General features: G+C 45.0%; 7 protein-coding genes across 7 annotated transcripts; 3 read left to right on the forward strand and 4 right to left on the reverse strand.

Annotated features, from left to right (window-relative positions):
- Positions 1–78: 78 nt before the first annotated feature.
- On the forward strand, positions 79–393 carry FVEG_13987 (hypothetical protein; the record flags this gene model as incomplete). The annotated part of the gene is made up of 1 exon (XM_018903325.1): positions 79–393. The coding sequence occupies one exon, from the start codon at positions 79–81 to the stop codon at positions 391–393; it is 315 nt and encodes a 104-aa protein (XP_018762424.1).
- A 134-nt stretch (positions 394–527) lies between these two features.
- On the reverse strand, positions 528–1,041 carry FVEG_17689 (hypothetical protein; the record flags this gene model as incomplete). The annotated part of the gene is made up of 1 exon (XM_018906917.1): positions 528–1,041. The coding sequence occupies one exon, from the start codon at positions 1,039–1,041 to the stop codon at positions 661–663; it is 381 nt and encodes a 126-aa protein (XP_018762425.1). The 3' UTR covers positions 528–660.
- A 2,022-nt stretch (positions 1,042–3,063) lies between these two features.
- FVEG_13988 (hypothetical protein) lies at positions 3,064–3,877 on the reverse strand (the record flags this gene model as incomplete). Its single annotated transcript, XM_018903326.1, has 2 exons — positions 3,064–3,246; positions 3,653–3,877. The coding sequence occupies 2 exons, from the start codon at positions 3,875–3,877 to the stop codon at positions 3,064–3,066; spliced, it is 408 nt and encodes a 135-aa protein (XP_018762426.1).
- Positions 3,878–4,593: 716 nt separating this feature from the next.
- On the forward strand, positions 4,594–5,346 carry FVEG_17690 (hypothetical protein; the record flags this gene model as incomplete). The annotated part of the gene is made up of 1 exon (XM_018906918.1): positions 4,594–5,346. The coding sequence occupies one exon, from the start codon at positions 4,594–4,596 to the stop codon at positions 5,344–5,346; it is 753 nt and encodes a 250-aa protein (XP_018762427.1).
- Positions 5,347–6,803: 1,457 nt separating this feature from the next.
- Positions 6,804–7,751, forward strand: FVEG_13989 (hypothetical protein; the record flags this gene model as incomplete). Its single annotated transcript, XM_018903327.1, has 1 exon — positions 6,804–7,751. One exon carries the CDS (start codon positions 6,804–6,806, stop codon positions 7,749–7,751), a length of 948 nt encoding a protein of 315 aa, XP_018762428.1.
- A 3,985-nt stretch (positions 7,752–11,736) lies between these two features.
- FVEG_13990 (hypothetical protein) lies at positions 11,737–12,335 on the reverse strand (the record flags this gene model as incomplete). Its single annotated transcript, XM_018903328.1, has 2 exons — positions 11,737–11,936; positions 11,987–12,335. The coding sequence occupies 2 exons, from the start codon at positions 12,333–12,335 to the stop codon at positions 11,737–11,739; spliced, it is 549 nt and encodes a 182-aa protein (XP_018762429.1).
- Positions 12,336–14,847: 2,512 nt separating this feature from the next.
- FVEG_13991 (hypothetical protein) lies at positions 14,848–18,354 on the reverse strand (the record flags this gene model as incomplete). Its single annotated transcript, XM_018903329.1, has 1 exon — positions 14,848–18,354. One exon carries the CDS (start codon positions 18,352–18,354, stop codon positions 14,848–14,850), a length of 3,507 nt encoding a protein of 1,168 aa, XP_018762430.1.
- Positions 18,355–19,046: the final 692 nt, after the last annotated feature.

The following is a 19,046-nucleotide window of genomic DNA, read 5'->3' on the forward strand; positions in this document are numbered from 1 at the left end:
TCACCGCGCCGTTCTCGCTTTCGACACGCCGACGAAGCCCTCCTTCTGTCAGCCATCACTGAGGATATCGACGCCGAGATGCCTGGCTCAACCGCTCGTGGCATTGCGGAGTTCAAGGCGGCAGTCTTCGACCGTGTCTCAAAGCTCGACACAACACATTTTCTCTCTAACGTGCGCATTAATATCACGAGCAGCAGGACAGCGACGGCGACATGCTCGGCGTTGGCCCAGCATGTTCGTCCTGGAGAGGGCGTCGATCCAAGCTCGGCAAAGTTCACATCGGGTGCGTTTTATGCTTGCGATATGGTCAAGATTGGAGATCTGTGGAAGATGAAGACTTGGAAGGCGAATATCATCTGGCTGGATGGTGATCCCACAGTTCTCGCGGGGTAGGAAGCAGATCACCTCATCACGCGCTCTAGGAGCCATCCTTTTGTATCGCGATGGGTCGCATCGTGCTCCCATGTATTTTGATTGACAAGATAATAGTAGATGCTGTGAAATGTAGTCTATCACAATCTTATTCAGGCCTCAACAGCAGAGGGCAAAGCGTTGGAACTACCTTTATGTAGCATAATATTTCGTTTTTGGAGAGGGGATACATTGTGCGCCCAAACATTTCACCCAGCGCAGAACCATGGAGAATCATGCAGGTAAAGCTCACTCTTTATCCACCTCCTCATCAAAAATGCCCTGCCAGTCTTCCTTATATGCCATGATCTTCCACTCTCTGGCCTCGCATCTCCTTGCAGCTAACTGCACGGCCACTGCAGCCGCCTCATCTTCCAGCTTTCCATACTCAGCACGCAGGTCATCGTACTTCTTATCCAGCTCGGCAATCTCGTCTCGCTTCATCTTGGCCTCCCATAAATGCCAGACGGCTTGAACACGAGCCTTCGCGGCAAGCAGCGCTGTGCCCGTTATCTTTTCGTCTAGTAGTGCATCGTGGATTTGGACGGATAGATTGATGTCTTGGGGAGAGGGTGTTGGTACCGTGGTTTTCAGAATTTCGCAGATAAGCGTGGTGGCCACACTTAACATCGTCCGCGTTGCAGCTGGACTGTCTGCACTCGGCGGCAGGTCCAGCTTTATTGATGGAGGAAGTGTCGATAATATTGCCAGTTCTGAGTGTGTGATTTCTAGCAACTGGAAGCATCTGAAGCGCTCTGTCTTTACCGAGGATGTAGGCGACAACACTGGCACGAGGTCTGGTGCGCAGCCTGAGCTTATTCAACAGCAGCTTCGGCTCTGTCAAGGAGTCGCTTCTAGTCGCTTCTAGTTGCTCCAGGTGAAACTAGCCAAAACTCGCTCGTAGTCGGGTCGGGATTTGTATTAGCTTTGGTGCGCGTTGTTATGGGGGAGACTGGCCGGAGGAGAAGGCTCAGTATCAATCGCGCGAGCCTCGTCATCGATCACGGGAGCCTTGACATCGGCCCTGAAATATTTCGCAAGAGCCTCAACTTCTTTTACAAGAGACCCGAAGGTCGGCAACAAGAGCCTGAAGTGCCTGAAAGCCGCTGGGTGGGCAATTGGCGCTGCTGTGTCGCCGCTGTCTAAACGGGCGACATGTCTGGCTCTTGTTCTGGTGATGGATTTCCAGGCGGGCCGTAGAAGGTATCAAAAAGTGACATCAAGTCAATATCGTTATCGTCAGACTGAATTAATGGGTTGGTAGTGTCTGACATAGTGACCAACCAAGGCCCCCGCGGTGGCGACGGTAAGATGTAAGTGAAGGTGCTAGAAGATATGGAAGATGCAAAGTTTGGTGCTTAAGATGTCTCTCAGCGGCGGACGATAGAAGATGACTAAACGGTGCGCAAGCTGATTTAATGCTTGAGCAGGCCTGGTGAGCTTGTTTTAAAAATGTAACAGATGGGAAATCAGTAGGCCGGGGTGGGGCAAGTCACTTGGAACGCCTCGCCACTTGACGTTGAGCTGAGCAACTGAGTTTTGGCGCGTCCTCGCCTCTTGCGAGCTGTCGCGCGTTGGAGGGGCTGGCCTTGGGTAAAGAGGCTGGGGTTGCCATGAGTGCTGACCAGACGCGTCTGGCAGAACATGGAGATTGTGTGGGGGCGGCGGGAGTGTGCAGGCCCTGGCATTGAGTGAGTTGTTTGCCAGAGTGAGATGCGTTACCTGCAGTCAAGGTACTGATGTTGAGGGGCGTGAGTAACCATGGGGTGGGTTTAGTGGTTGGGTTTTTGTGCAAGCCTGGTCTGCATTGATTGCACATCTCAATTCACCAGCAAGATAGATGCAGGGCAAAAGGTACATCGTTGGTGCATCATAATTGCAAGGTGCCGAACTTCCCATGCAGATTCCCGCCGCTAACCTCCACTACCTGCAGGGGCTTGATGAACGCCTAGCTTGCCAGGCTTTGGTATCAGGGATCAAGGTCACGTCACTCACTTGTCTGACTCTTGCAAATCGCGACTTTGTTACCTTTTATTGTCAGAAGGTATCAGAGAGATGCATCGCCTGATACTAAAAAAGCGGTATTGCAGGTAATTGTTTAGTGCTGATGCTTACGATATGGGGAGCTATAGGATGGATGCTTGTATATTTTGGGTTGCCGCTTTGTATATCTAAAGCATGGCGGCGGGAAGGGTCTGCTGTTAACAAGTGCACCTCTGATCTTAACTGTACCAGGCCAAGTTCTAAGTATCCCAGGTAATGCATTTATAAGCCGGTATGTATGTAGACTACCGATGCAGGCACAATCTAGCCATTTAATTATTAGCAGGGATCACTATGTCCTCTATTATATTATTAAAAGCACTGGTAGTGCAGTAATGGGAGGAAAGAAAACACAGGATTGTAATTATAAATAGTAATAAAGACTTGGGTAATATAGTCTAAGCTTAGGATAACTTTTGTCGGGTTTTTTATGACACGCAATATTAAGGTTCGGTGTTTTGTTGCCCCCTGAGGTGCAGGTGGAACGCGAGTCGGCGTGGAAGGGATCTGGGTAGCGCCAGGAACGCGTTGTCGCTGGCGTGACGCGTGGGTCGAGCACTGCGCATGGGACTGACCACGTGTGAAGCACCTGCCCTTGGCTGTCGTAGTTCACTCATTTTTGTAGAAAAGAAGGCCCAGAAGCAGGAAGCGGGTGGCAGCGCAGGTCTTGACTGTGATGTGAAGCTTGGAAGTCTTCACGAAAGAGCGAGCGTAGGCACGGTTATGGTTGCGGCCGGTTGAACCGCTCTTGTTAATGAAATGTGTTAGAGGTGCCTGAGGCACCTTCACCAGCTTCCATTGTACTAAGCGGGCATTGATGTTACGCTGAATGCTCTGCTTCCGATGCTACCTCTGGATTCCGACCACGGAAATCCGATATCTATATAGTGCTAAATCACTAGAGAACCCGGCGATGGAAAGTTCACCGTCATGAAGTATATCGCGAATCATCCTACTATCAATTATCTATCCAAATGGGCTGCAGGGTATCCTATACATAAGATCAAATATTACTCCTGGAAATCTGATTTCAATCTCGGGAAGTCCGAGCAAGGGTTCTGAGGGCACTTCTTCAACAGACTCTCTATAAAAACCCAAACTAACCTCAATTCTTTACCCAAGGAAATGGGCACTCTTTCACATAACTCGTGAGCTTGAGTCGGGGGACCTACCTCCATTGAGCCAGTGGGAGTTGTACGAGTCCTTCACGCGCCCTTAAAGCTTCTCCAGGAGGAGAATGCGCCTTGTCGTCCTCGATGATGTTCTTGACGAGTTTAACATCGCTCCAATACAACTTGACAACTTGATTCAACGTGTGGCCCAGCATCAAGCGATCAAAGTCCTCATTTCGAGTCGGTCGGGGCCCAAGTTCAGCGACGCATTTTCTCATAGCCCAGGGATGCAAATCCTTCCTCTGACACATGATGATATCAACGTGTGTGCGGCGCGTGATGTGAGCCATCAGCTGTGGGGACTATTAACTCGAAATATACCGCGCTTCGCTGTGGCGATGACCAACGGTGGGCGAGGATGTAGCATGGCCTTAGACCAATGCCAGTCCCATCATCCTGGGGCCATTGACCGGATTGACCTGATCTTTGATAGATAGCTAAAGGGGGCGGTGCAGGTACCTTCGGTATAGAGCTTCGCCGCTGATTCTGGCTGTCTAATCGGTGTCGCGTGGCATGTTTGATGATCTGGTGGCGGTCGTGTGAGGCGCGTGATGTGAGTCATTAGTTACGGGGTCTATCAACTCAAAATAACACTCTTAGAAAGGGCTTTCTTTATTGTGGTGCCTGGAGCTCAGCCAATCCCAGATTCAGTTTTATAAACCTTGCTCACTAAACCTTATCATACATGATTCCGGGACTAAGTTCTGTCTGCCGCAATAGGCTCTTAGCTACCGGTCATGAATCCAGTACTTAATCACTCCCAATGCAACTTCTGCTCTCCTTGCTCTTGTCCTTTCTACATCTCAGAAATCTTCACAATAGCTGCACACAGTGTTCACAAAGTAACCTCCATAAGTTTACTTTATACTACATTTCGTAGCCCCTCTACAATATTTACCTTCGGCAAGGTAGTCATAAACCCAAATGCATGGGTCAGTCTATAGATGGCATCCATCCAGCACCGACTATGGGGATCCAAAAGCTCCTCAAGGTACTGAGACTTGACGGCTCAGAAAAGCAGTATGTTGCCGCTGATGACATTCAATCAACAGGTGATAATATGGAACTCACATTCTACAGCATCGCCGACCCTGGACAGCCTTCTGATATAGGGCTTAAAACTCTTCCTACAGAACTCGTCGTCAAAATAGCGACCGCTCTACATCCGATCGACCGCGCAAGCCTTGCCTTTACATCCAGCTGGCTACACAGAATCATCGGCAACGCCCTGAAGCTCAATCAATTTGATCGTTCAGAATTCCTTCGCCGCCTCGAGCTTGACGGCATGTGGCTGTCTGAAATATTTTGCGAAGCCTGTCAAAAGTTTCATGAGCCACGAAAGAGCCGTGATTTCACTCCCAGAGAGGCACGAAGAGCCTGTATTAAATACGGAGATCCTAAACTTGAGGAAAAGAGTTTCTCTCCTTACCTGGAAGATATTAATTTTGACATCGTGGCAGCTTTGTCGAGATTTAACCGTTTCCGACATAAATTCACCGCCCAGTCAGACTTTGCGGCCCAGTGGGCTCACCTAGAGGACATGGTCGTGTGTACCACACACTATGATTATCCGGAGAATCCGCACGTACGGGTCGAGCAGAGTATATATTACTCAGAAGAGGATCACATCCAGATCAAGTCACAAAGAACACTGTTTACCGGACGAAGTACCGGTCGTGACTTATTAGGAATCCTTAACAGAGCTAGCGCTTTGAGCTGAATTATCTACAATAACGCTCCCGAACTATCGAAAGTCTGTGCACACACTAACTGGCCTGGCCTCTACCCTTTCCTGTTCCGCCCAGATGACGAGTTTAAGTGGCGCCGAGGCCAGTGGTCATTTCGTAAGAGGTCAATACAGGATTTCGACCTCCCAGGCAGAGCCCTGCAGCAATGCATATGGACTCACAAAGATGATTGCTGGATCAATTGTGAAGCAAGGTCAAGACTGGACAGCTGCCTAAACGGTCGTATATGGTCATGTGGTGGGTGTTCGACTGATTATGCTATAAATATTATTCGATCAGAAAGGTCTTATAGTAATTATATCGTAATGACATCCTGGAAAGACCTTGGAAAATGTATGGATAGAGAGGATCCGGTTTGGAAGGAACATATGCGGCATACTATCCATGCAGAGCATAGGCGCAGTTCCTTCGGCAACATTGCAGAACAGATCGAGGAGGTAATAAGAGGCTCAAATAAAGAAGCCTTTTATCTTCTCGATACCTAAAATTGATAGCTTCAGGAAATAATTATTAAGCTCGGCCCGAGACCTTAGTTAGCCACAGTCAATAAACACACACACCCCTGGCATTCACAAGTTCCTGGGCTGATCGACGGAAGACTCTCAAGATCCAACACTCCAAGCCTCGTTGCACGCACACCCACGCAATGAGACCTCTAGCCGAGCTCCTGAACAGACTCCTGCAAGACTGGTTCCCAGGCCGCCGTTTTCGTTGCTATCCCGTTTCCGTGATTGACAGAGCCATCTCAAGCGCGGCTTAGAAAATACCCGTGACCGGCGTGCTCGTCTGGCGTCGAAGAGCGTACACCAGCCGGTGGTCTGGTTCTATTGGGTATTGCCAAAATATGCGTTTATGTAATATGTTTACCAAGGTCTCTTCAATACTTGATTAGTCTAAGTCACTCCCACGCGTCAGCCAGCGTAACTGGCTGCACAAGGCAGATTTAACACCATACTTATTATATAATATGCAACCATACAGGGGCTAATACTGTGCTCTTTTTTGTAGAGGCTTCTCGACCCTAATAGAAATAATCTTAATACCTTTGATGCGTCTTTCGATTCGATATGCAAAGGCACGGGTTTTTCCTACAATCCTGACAGCAACGCATCAATGGCACGGTCAAATCCAACTACCAACCCGCCAGTCTCTAGCATGAGAGGAGACTGGTATATTTGAGCTTTGGTAAGGGTGTTCCGTCAGGGGCGGGAATCCATTTCGGGTTCCGTGGAGCTTGGAATATGCATGTCAGCGTCCGGGACAAACAGCAAGATTCTAGCTTGAATAAGCCGCTGACAAATCAAAGCAACTGAGAAACCATATGTCAGCTTTGTGCCGTTTATGATATAATGAGCGTCGCTTGTTTGTATCTAAACGCAGTTTTTGGATATCATCGCAACTCGATCTTTTTTAAGCTCTATCCAGCACCATGCACTACGCACTTGCATCCATTCTCCCTGCTCTCCTCCTTTCGGGCACCCTTTCTGCATGCCTTCCTTCCCAGGCAAAAGTCCGGGAAATCGTCGAGATTCCCGGCGTCCGGATCGAGAACGTTGCCTCTCGACCCAATGGTGACCTATTACTTAGCACAATGGGGGAAGGCAAACTCTACTCAGTTAATCCATATAAGAGCCCTGCTGAACCGGAAATGATTGCTCAAATTGAGGGCGTCAACAGTTTGTTTGGCATTACCGAGATCGGCAACGATATCTTTGCTCTGGCTGCAGGGAATGATACCGGACAACAATTCCAGAACAACAGCATGAAACTTTCGCTACTCAAGTTCAAGTATGGCCAGCTGTCTGTTGGTACTGTTTTTGAGGAGTCTACATATGGCCCCGTTAATGGCATCGTGGCACTTCCCCATCACAAGCATATCATCCTCGGTGCTGACTCTGTACGAGGAGAGATTTTACGTATAGATACAACGACTGGCAGAATCGCAGTGGCAATTCAAGATAAGGAATTTACCCCCAGCGCCGATGGTCCGTATGGTCTTGGAGTGAACGGCATTAAGATCTATAAAGACCACCTATATTTCACCAATACCGATCGGCAGACCTTTGGCCGAATGAAGATTGATAAGCTTGGAAATAAGGCTGGACATGTTGAGATTATCTACAGGATTGAGACAGGATCTCCCTCTATACCTGATGACTTTACTATGGATAAGAAGGGCAATGTATATGTTGGTTTTTGGCAAGACAAGCTGATCAAGATCAAGCCTGACGGCAAAGCTATAGTCCTCCTTCAGGGACTTCTTGCTGGACCGACTAGTGTGATTTTAAACAGAGACGACAAGAGTGTTTTTGTTGTCACTGCTGGAATGAATAGCGCTAATGTATCTGGTGGCCAGGTAGTCCAGGTCAGAATCTGAGATATAATAAAAGAACGTTCAAGTAATAATATTAAGACTTATTTGAATAAAGTATTTGAATTTTTTATTATTTAAATATAAAAGTCTTTATATAAAGAAAATTATAAAAACTATAAAGATATTACTTTTTAATAAAAAGATAGTTTTTTATATAATTTTTAATTTTTAATAATTATAATAAAATTATAAAATAAATAATATAAATTACTTAAAATACTTTTTTAAAGACCTTTTTAAGAGATTTATTAAATATATTATTTCTTTTAAAATACTAAATAGTAAAAAGCGTAACTTTATTATACTTTAATTAGTTAAAACTTAGCTACTGCTATTTACACTTTTAGTTTAGCTAAGATTTCAAGAAACGTAAATACAGGCATAAGGGAAGAATTATAAATATACTATATACCAGCTATTCTTTACTGCTATTATTCCCTATTTTTATAATTTATCCTTCTTAACGTTATTATATACTCTATACTAGCTATTAATAACCTTTACATTCTCCTTAGTATAGGCTACTAGAGATATTAAGGCATTTTTCTACTTATATAACCTATTATAAAGTGCCTTATAGGAACTACATCTAGTTCTGGAGAACGGGAGAGATTAGCGGCTTAATTCTTCACCGATACACAGACGCTCGCCAATCACCTTCTGCGAGTAATAAAGATTAGGCTTAAGGCAAGACTTTTACTATTCTACTTACCTCTATAAAACTCTTTGTTTCTAAAAGTCTCGGAACTCCCCAGGTCCTGTAGGACATCTTGACTAAAGCCATTACAGGAGAGTCTGGTTATATGAGGCTTATTAACTACCTGGCTACATCTATGTCAGCATATGATGGTGCGGCGCACGAAATCAGGGCTGGCGAGTACACTAACCTTGGATCCTTGATTCTTCTCTACCGAGAACCTTTGGGCTAAAGAGGCCTTCAAGTCTACCAGAATGGGTCTTGGAAAGATGGGCCCTGCTTCAGTGACACCACTTGTTAAGATTGGCGATGCTTGGGAGTCCTGGACGGCGGGGAGGTTGCGATCTACTGTCTACTGTGTGGCATTTCCTCGAACAGTCAGCGAGAATATAGCACGCCTGAGTATTCCTGTGTTCATTTAGCCGGATCGCGAGGTCCTCCTCTTATTGTTAAAGACATCTAGCGGTGGCGAGATATTAGGGACCGTGAATGAAGATATAATAGGTAAGTTTGATAAGGTTCTAGTAAGGAAGGGATACTAAAGTTTTAAGGTAGTGAAAAGATAGGATGATTTAAAATTAAGAATTCAGGCAACTCATAAAGTTACTTAAGTTGACTATATAGTTTATATATATAATATAAGGTCTCGCAGGACTAGCTGGATCAAGTTACTTAAAGTGTACCAGCCGCATACTCCCAATACCTGACTTCTAAAGTATAATTCCTCCCCAAGCTCTTCTACATGTTAGCTCTGGCAGAGCAGGGAGTCAGACCAACTTCCTCCACTGTCATCCCTATCATCATAGAAGCCATCACAACTCACCGAGCGCCGACCCTGGCCGGCCATTCAGCTCCTTAAAGTGCCATAGCGACACATGCAGCGACTATTAGAGCCCGGCACCCTCACTAGAATCTGTCTCACCTCATTCAGCTATTACCCAAATGCACTATTTATCACTATTGTACTATAAAGTTTCTAATAGTTACATAGAGCGCACTTCAGATTTAGCACCCGTTGTGCCTATTTAGCCCCATGACCCCTTAGAAAGTATCAGACTGGAGCAGTAAGGAGGGGTTGAATTAACTGCCGGTATTGCAGCATTAGCTGAAGAGAATCTGGTAAATAGAAGTCCTTTAGCAGATATAATTCCTATATCTAATAAATATATAATTAAGAGACCAAGGCCATGACCCTAAGTAAATCAGTAGTGTCTGGCAGGGTACCTAACTATAACTCTTATAGTAGAAATAGTAAGAAATAAAGGAAAATACTTTAAAAGATATAAAAAATATAAAGCTTAATCCTTAAAATATTTTTTACTAGTAACTATTAAAATTAATTAAAAAGTGATATATAAATAAAATAAGCTAGTTGGAATACTTTATTATTTTATATTAAAATTTAATTAAAAGTAAATTATTTATTAAAAAGTCTATTATTATAATTATTAAATTATAAAGTTAACTTATATTATTTAAAGAATAATATTATCCCTAGTTTAACTACTGTTTTATTATTAATTTTACCTTATCTATTTAGATATAAAGGCAGTTAGTTATATACCTAGGTATATATATTTAATTAATAAAGCTAGTTATTATTAACTTTAGGTTAATTTAACTTTTACTAATTAACTTATATAAAAGTTAACCCTATTCCTTTAAACCTTTAAACTCTGCTATTACCCTGCCTTTACCTAACTCTATTTTTAGATATACTTTAATTTTATATAATTAGGAGGATATAGACTATATAATTAGCCTTAATAATTATATTTATAAGCTACTCTTTATACCTAGCTAAGCCTTTAAAGGCAATAAGGAAAGTAGTCTAGTTAGCTATAAAGGTTTTACCTTACCTTATAGCTTTTTCTAGGTCCCCTAGATATAATAGCTCTTTTTTTTAGCTAATTTAGTATTATTATATAACCTAGGAGACCTAGATCTATATAAAGGATTAACTAAATTAAAGTATAATTAAAAATAGCTATTTTAACTTAGCTAAACTAGTTCCTTAATAAGAAGTTCTTTATAATAGCTATAGCTATTATATATAGCTTTTAGTATTTATAACTATTAGCCTAACCTAGGACTAATTTAATTATATTAATAAGGTTATAATTAGTTATATAATAGGCCTAATTAGCCTATAGGCTATTATAAATAGCAGGTATTGTAATAGTAGCTATAATAGATATTAATAACTGTAACTAATAGTTATATTAGGGAATATACTTTATAATAGGTATACTAGGCCTAGTATATTATAAAGGTTAATTAAAGATCTTTTAGCTAAAGTAAAGGAAGAAGGTTAATATAGCTACTAAGGGACCTGCAGGCAGTACTTATACTACTTAGTTAAGGTAGCAATTATACTACTTAAGACAGATAAACCTTAACTAATATTAATTCCTGCAATTCTAGCTTATATAGGGGCCTTACTATTTAAGCCTCTGTCTATAAAGTTAAAAGCTTAATAGCCCTAAATAAGGCTAATAGTAACTAAAAAAAAAAAAAAAAAATATTATAAAATTATTTTAATATTTTATCTAAATGATATATATATTCTAGTACTTTATTAAAATTCTTATATTTTTATATATAGCTTAACTAGCTAGTGATAAATCATATAAGGGAAAGAGGCTAATTTAGCAATATGTCGGGACTTATGCCGACCTACTGTACGACCATGGGAGATGGGAGATCATTTGCAGACTAGTCGCTGAAATGCGGGTCTTTAAAACGCTGCGGAGTATAGAGACCCTTGTTCAGCTGGCCAGTGTCATCCCTAGTGCGATTGACTCGATCTTGACTGACTTGTCAAGAGATGTTGGGAGATTTACCCGCATTATCTCCACCGCCACCGCCATATCCGGTCAAGAAATCGTATGATATAGACTAACTACGCTTAGCAGATCTCGCTTATGCCAGATGCCCCGGTTTGCAGATCTTCACACCACAGACGATTGGATATCTTGTTCGCGTGCCTTATGGCTTTGCTTCCTAGCGGGAGCATCGTTGTTTGGTGGGCCTCCTGCTCCATACCGTGCCAATACAGATCGTCCACAATCGAGTCATACCAGCTCAAATCACTAAGCGACCCTGGTCCAAGCTCATGATATACGCTATGAATGAGCCGAGTAATATCATCAGTCTTCAAATATCGACATTGTCTATACGTGGCATCAAGGCCGGGGACTCGAGAATGGGGCCAGCATGTAAATACCATCTCTTTACAACATAATATGGAGCACGATCGCTATGACCGAGTGTATATCATCAACCTTCCCGTTATTCCCCGTAACATCCGAGATACCTGTAGTCGAACCAGCTTGCGGCTGACTGCGCACTAGCAAAGTAGTCTGTCATGACAGTAGTTATTACCCCCTGCTGCAGTTTCTGAGCCATGATAGCCTCAATGTCTGCTTCTGTTATGAACCCTGCTTCTTTGAAATCGACCGGAAATATCGGTTTATCTGGTTGGCCATGCCCTGGCTTGTCAGCGTCTCGTCTTATCCCTGACTCAGCGGGGACATCCTACCGCTGGAGTAAAAAAACAGGCGATCTCCCGGTAAGGATCCTGAAAAGAGCCAATTCATCGATTGTAGAATAGCACGCTTGGTGGGCTGACTCGTCGGTCGAGAGTACATATCGGATAGTATGATGATGTTCTCAGCAGGGCAGCCGTAAACTTGTTGCAAAAAGGTAGCTATGCCGCTGGCATTATGAGATCGAAGTTCACCACGAGTGTTGAAGTAGTGAATGCAGACAATGACGGCCTTCGAGATTAAAGGCACCTGGTTGATCATCGATGTGTAGCCGTGACAATACTCATCCTGAGCTCTCTCGATAACTGAATCGTTGGGTCCATGCAAGTTGAAAGAATTCATGAGGATCCCTGATCTAGATGGTAAGATGTTATGTTTGTGTGTCCCTACTGCTGGAAAGGCAAAGGACATGTCAGCTCTACAATGTTACATGGGTCGATCATTCCCACTTTTATACCCTATGGGTTGCACCATCTGAACTCCCATATATTGACTGGACATGGTCGCCACAGCCCGATGATGCCGCTAACGGCTAGGCTATTATACTGTGTAACTCTTTTTTCGGGTTATGTGCGGTTGAGACTTGTGGCTGTGAGCTTATTCCGGCAGAAAGAACCTAGCAACTCTTCCTTCAGTAGCATCAGCGTGAGTATAAGCCTCTACCTCTACGTATATGTCATTGCTTTATATTATAACATTTTGTAAGACAAATAAGAGTAAACGTAGCTGATTCAAAACATTTATTCAATGACTCAGAGACTTCAAGTCAGTGATAAGATAGTCTAGACTTTTTATTCCTAGGTTGAAAAGGGTTAAGTCAAACTTAAATTAAGAATTACTTTGTTTTACTTATAGCTACGGAGGTCGGTCTCACAAGTCTTTGCCCAAGATAACTTACGCCACAATCGCTAATCCCTGTCTAGTACATGGGTATACAAGAGAGATAAGAGAGATAGGGAAGTTACTCTATAACAGCCCTATAGCTACAGGCTGTTTAAGGGATCTCTTAAATTGATTACTGACTGCAGCTGCTGTGGCTTAATTACAATTAGTAGGTATAATCTTAATCAATGTACCCCTTGTATCTTATTAAGAATGGCTCTATAAGCTACAGTCATCTTAGGCAAAGACATTTAAGACTAACCTTTATATTAAGTATATTATTAATGACTTATATTAAATATAATCTTAAAGATTCGTAAAATGTTTTTATTTCTATTTATAAATTTAATATATAAAACTTTTAAGAATATATAAATATAATTAAAAATATAATATAATCTATTAAATAGTAGTTTTTATATAAAAGTTATATTTTATTTATTATTATTTCCTTTTTTTAAAATTTAATTTATAATATTATTTATAATTAATTAAAGTAAATATAACATTAATATTTATATATAATCCTAACTGATATCTAGCTTATATACTATAAGGTTTTAAATATAACTTAGCTATTATATATCGACTAGTAGTAGTATCCTCAGCCTGATATGCTGTCTTTAGTTAAATGCCCTTGGAGCAAATAAGGGAATAAGTAGCTACTGAAGATTACAAGGCGATCACTGGTCCTGGTGCCTTCTGATACAAGACCTAATTTCCCTTGCCCTGTAATGCGCCGTCGGCGTGGCAATTGTGTGGGTAGCTGGTATACTGCCCGGAATGGCTTTGATAAGTGTGCTATTTTAAGTTGATAGTCCGCTCGGGTCTTCGGCGGCTGCAGCTGACTTGGCACTCAGGGAGCCACAACTGAGGGTGTGGAGCATGATCTCCACTGCCTGCTCACCTATGACATTCTGCTTCATCAGGAGGTTGCCTCCTTCCCGAGGGAGGGTAGCTATTTCAGAGAATGTTTCCTATGTAGGTTTGCTAGACGTTGGTGCGCTTAGGCACTTGGTGGCCTCAAGTATGTGGCCCGTGAATGCCAGTTCCGAATCAGACGACCGTATATCAAGCGCTTTTTTCTCATCGAAGCCGATAGACAGATCCGGTATTTCGTCTTGCAGAGATGATTGAGTCGGTTGGGTTTCCTCTGAGGGCGACAAGTGTGGCCAAAGCAGTTAGCCAAACAGCCTCAAGCCGCGCGTCATGGCCCTGGTGGGGCATGTTGTGTCTAGAATACCAATGGTGACCTTCGGAAGGAATGCAGTATTCTCGGCTTGCATATCGTAGGCCAATGGGGCTTCAAGACCGACAATTGACTTCACCCAGCCATACATTGTCTCATAGCATCGCAGTGCTGTATCATGCTGAACCTGGCTTGAAATTTTATACATTTGTCTGGTCTTTATCGGATATTCGGCCTAAAAGCGCCACGACGACATCCAGATAAGGTGCACGAAGTTTCAGCTGTCGTAGGATGCGTTCAGAAATCTGGTCTTTTGAAATAGATCCTTCAACAAGGTCCATCCAGTGGCCTGGAGAACAATACACCTGGCTATAGTCCGAAGCCCATGATGGCAACTTGCCCATTCTCGATTGACTGGGCAAATACGAGCGCGGTTGCTCAATGAGAAGGTACTATGTCTCTTCGTACAGCTCTGCAACAGATCGCGAAATATCCGGGTCTGGTAAGGCAAATGCAGGCTCAATTAGGACCTGATGGAATGCGTAGACTTGATACTCAGGACGTTAAGCTTTGCGGCTTCTTAAGAATCGAAAAAGGCCTACTTGCACAAGACCGGTCTATCTAGGCCCTCGCGAGTCATCATTAAGCCTTGATTCATCAGTGGGGAAACGGAGCAGTCCGTGATAGCAACCTAAGGTTTCTTTCCAATGATCTTGACTAATTCGTGTTATGAAGCGGCTGTTGAAGCTCTGCACCATCGAGATCTCGGGTTTCTATCTCCAGCTAGACCCCTTGAAAGACTAAAAGGCTTTCAATACTGATACCACCAAAGCCACGATGATACAGGAGTTCCCGGCCGTGGTGAACTGGAAATTCAGCTACGACCATGATGCTGATATTCTCGTTACTAATGCCTGCTTTAGCTAACAGTTGAAGCACTGCACAAAGCGTCTTTCCCGTGGCAAGTACGTCGTCTATTACCACCACCGATGAGCCCCTAGGAATCACATCCTGACTCATCTCAATTCTCTTCCCTCTTGAATCATCAGATCTTGAGCCCGAGATATGTGACAAAGGCTTTTCGACAAAAATGGTGGGTGGGGGAAGCTTCCCAGTTTCGCGGATCAGCGCCAAGGGGACGTCAACTTGCTGAGCCAATGCCGATGCATACACGAAGCCCCCCGCTTCACAACAGGCTACGGCACCGATTTTGGCCCAGTCACCTTTGAACTGAGTTCGTAGCAGAGAAGTGCACAAAGCCAACCCGCCCTGCTGCTGGGCGATGTTTAGTACATGTCGGAATTCAATGCCTGGGCGCGGGAAATCAGGCACAGGGACCACCATATTAGCTAGTCGCTCCAAGTCCTTATGAATGAGGGGAAGGAGGTATTTATCCGCAAACCTTCTGGCCACGGCATCCCCAGTTGCTTCATTGTCAAAGACGAGACTGTGGCGATAGTCAAATTTGGTCGAATTCGACTCAGAATTACTACCATTGCTGCCACAATCGTCATTCTTGCAATGGTTGTCATGTTGATCATTATCATTGACAGGGCACTTCCGGCGAGCTTGTCTCGTCTCTTCACTAGCTGTGACACGAATGTCAAGCAATCTGCTGTTTGGAACTAAATGCGACAACGTTGCAGTCGGCGCCTCATCTCTCATCCCAGTGATTACTAGTACATCCATATCTGCAGCGTCGGACACCGCATTCAGGAAGTGCTTCACGGGCAGTCGAGGTTGCTGACGCATCTGTTCCTTGAAGAATGCTGTCAATGCTGGCCTATGTTGTTCCTTATAAGTGCGATCGCCCAACAGAGCATCCAAGTCTGCGCCAGTAGCTGCTGCGTACTCTCGCTTGGTGGCATCGCTGATGCTCACCTTGCGTGCCTTGCAGTGTGTGTAGGCACATCTAGTAAACATGGAGACCCAAACATCAGCGCAGTAGTCTTTACCAGCGCCGCTTTCTCCCGTAGCAAGAATAATTAGCTTCTGTTTCATTGGCGGTTTCGGGAGCGGACAGGCGTAAGCCAGAACGTTGCGCGGGTCTAGGCTCTGCTTGAGCCAGGCCAGCCGCGGTCCGTTCTGTCCGAAGGCCTTGGCCGCCAGCGCCGCGTCTCTAGGGTCTGGCCCGAGGTCAGCACCGTAAGCTCCGCTGCTCAAGGGCAATAAGTCACTGGCGACGCTATACACCCATTGCATGGCACTCAGAGCAACTTCAGTCCCGCCTTGGTCACGAGGCCAGACAGCAGTTATCACGCAGGCAAAGTCCCAGTCTCGACACCCAAAAGCGGTAGCATGATCGGCCACATCGCTGACAGCCCCACCCCCTTGGAGCAAATGAAGATAACAGAGGGGAGACGGACGAGTCTCTATGGCCGCTACTAAGATGTTTGCGATATCCACGGCCCCAGTATGTTTCAAAAATAAGCACCGCTTGAAAGAGGACGTCTTGCCACCACCATGTCCACCGTGCATACCGGATATGTACATCTCAGTTTCGAATAGGCCGACGCCATCAACGGTGTTGAGATTATCCTCCGGTCCCAGTGCTGAGCCTATGAGCGTATGCGATTGGGGAGGCACTTTAGTCGTAGCAGATTCGATCAACGTAACGCCAAGATGCATCTGCGCGTTGTTGGAATACAAATAAGCATCCGCAGAACAGTGTCCGGAGAGCGTCCTGGTACATTGATCGATTTCGTGAAGCTTGAGCCGCGCTTCATGACCGCCTTTTAGGGGGATGCTCCAGTTTCGGACGGAATACGTTCGGGCCGCATGAGTTTCAAAGACAACGCTGACAACGATGCCAAAGTTTGTGCCTGCGCCTTTCAAAGCCCATAACAAATCACTTTCAACTTCTGACTGCACTGCATCGGCTGGTCGATATTTGTTCGGCACGCGACCGACGGCTAGTACTTGACCAGAGGCAACGCTGACCATCACGGCGCCCACGATAGCGTCGCACGCAAGCCCATGCAACCTGGCCAAGTGTCCAATACCGCCCTGCAGCCATAGCCCTGAGCCTACACTGGGGCGGGCTCCCAGCGGTACTGTCAAGCCTACTGCCATTGTCTTGCGGATAATCTCTCCGGCATTACAGCCAGCCTCCGCGACAACCAGGGACTTAGAATCGACATTGGTTTGTCCTCCCTCACTCTCAGCTATTACCGTGTGTACTTGATCAAAAGCACTCATGTCAATGGCGACGACGTTGGGCCAAAGACACTGGCCGCTATGGCTTCCGCCTATGACAGTAACGCCAACGTTTTGTTCAAGGGCCCATTTCACGCACTGCTGGATGTGCTGAATCCGTGTCGGCTTAACAATCGATGCGGGACGGTGCAGGCGGGCCTCCTGGTTTTTAATTCTCCTGTCTTTATTCACCAATGGCATCTGCGCCATCAAGTCCGGCAATGCAATTGCATGTTTGGTAAAAGTTATCATGACGTTGGGCGAACTGAACAAGAGATGGTCGGGGTATCCTTTTTCGCGACGACCAAGTGCGTGGCACAGCTTACGCCATTCGCCCCGAATAGCTTGGTCCATTTTCGCATCTCGGAAGGCAAAGCCCGCGATGAAAGAACTAAATCGGTCCAGTGTCTCATCGTCGGTTGCTACCCGAACCACCCCGGTGGGGAAAGACGCCGTGTGATGACACACCAAGCCGTCAAGGTTCAAGTCCCTGTCACGATGGAATACTACCACTAATCCCGGTTCTGGGTGTTCGTCAAGTGATTTCAGTGCTTGTTCGATAAATCTGCGTTTAGGTTTCATGCCGTACATGCTATGGCAGAACATGACGATATCGAACTTCCCACCATCAGTTGTTCCGAAGCTGGTACCGCCCCTTGTGTTTTTGTTGTCGTTGTCTGGTGCGAACGGCATCTGATGGATATCGGGGCCGCGTTCCAGACATGGTAGAGGTGGCTTTGTACCTGAGGTGGGGTGAAGCCATTCATCTAGCCTGATGGCAAACAAGTCGTTAGGCTCGAACGCAACATATCTCCTGACTTTGCGCCTGGTATAATAGGGCAAGTATCCAAAAACGCTCTTTGGGCCGGGTCCAATTTCTAGCACCGAGATATGGCCCCGCGATTTCAGTAAACGGTCTAGGAGCGAAGAGAGTTGAGGGACAATGAAGTTATGGTATGTCATCGATTCCGCGCCTTGCATAAAGACGTCGAAACCGGCACTGTACTGCACGTGGGACAACGGCTGCGTTGCGTGCGATGCTGTCGCACTCGCTGCCTGCCTAAGGCTTTGCTTCAGGGTGTCGAGAGTGGCCATATCAGCTTTCCCTCTGCTGTGTTGGTAGAGATAATAGAGAATGATTGCGTATGGAAGGTGATTGGATTTAGCTGAATTGTGTAACTGCCAGGCTGTTGTCGCTTCTCATCTGCCTCGATATGGGGTGTGATAGAAGCGTCAGAATCTTGCGTTTATCGAAGAGTATATATCGACCTTTGACCGACCAGTCAAATCACCTTACTCTTAGTGTTATGCGTTCTCTTATCAGTGAAATATTCGCTCCGGGAGTTGTTGAGATGACCAAGTCCTCGTTAGAAAGTGGGTGGAATTCTTGACGTAGCGTAAACGTTATGTTATCTTGGCAACGTTAATATTTGGCCACGTCAGCTCCCTCATCATGCGAAGGGGTTCCAGCTCTCCCTATCAACGACGACCACGTTTACCGCATGGTGCGTGGAAGAGCTTACGGGTCACCTTGCGCGAGAAAAAAACTGGTTCGGCCGGCCTCCCGCATGGCCTATCATGTACGACAGAAATCCGGGTATGCTCGCAATACATGGTATGATTGTATTAGGCTGTTATAAGAAGCTGTGCTGAAGCATTTGGGTTCAAGATCCTCACTGCAAGACAAAAGTGCAATATATATATCCATGTATTGTGCACCACATCGATAGGTTATACGTAATGCAAAACTGAAATCCAATTCTACACGGGATGGTGAGAAAGCAATC

Source organism: Fusarium verticillioides, genomic scaffold, assembly GCF_000149555.1.
Source record: "Fusarium verticillioides 7600 supercont3.26 genomic scaffold, whole genome shotgun sequence".
Lineage (NCBI taxonomy): Eukaryota > Fungi > Ascomycota > Sordariomycetes > Hypocreales > Nectriaceae > Fusarium > Fusarium verticillioides.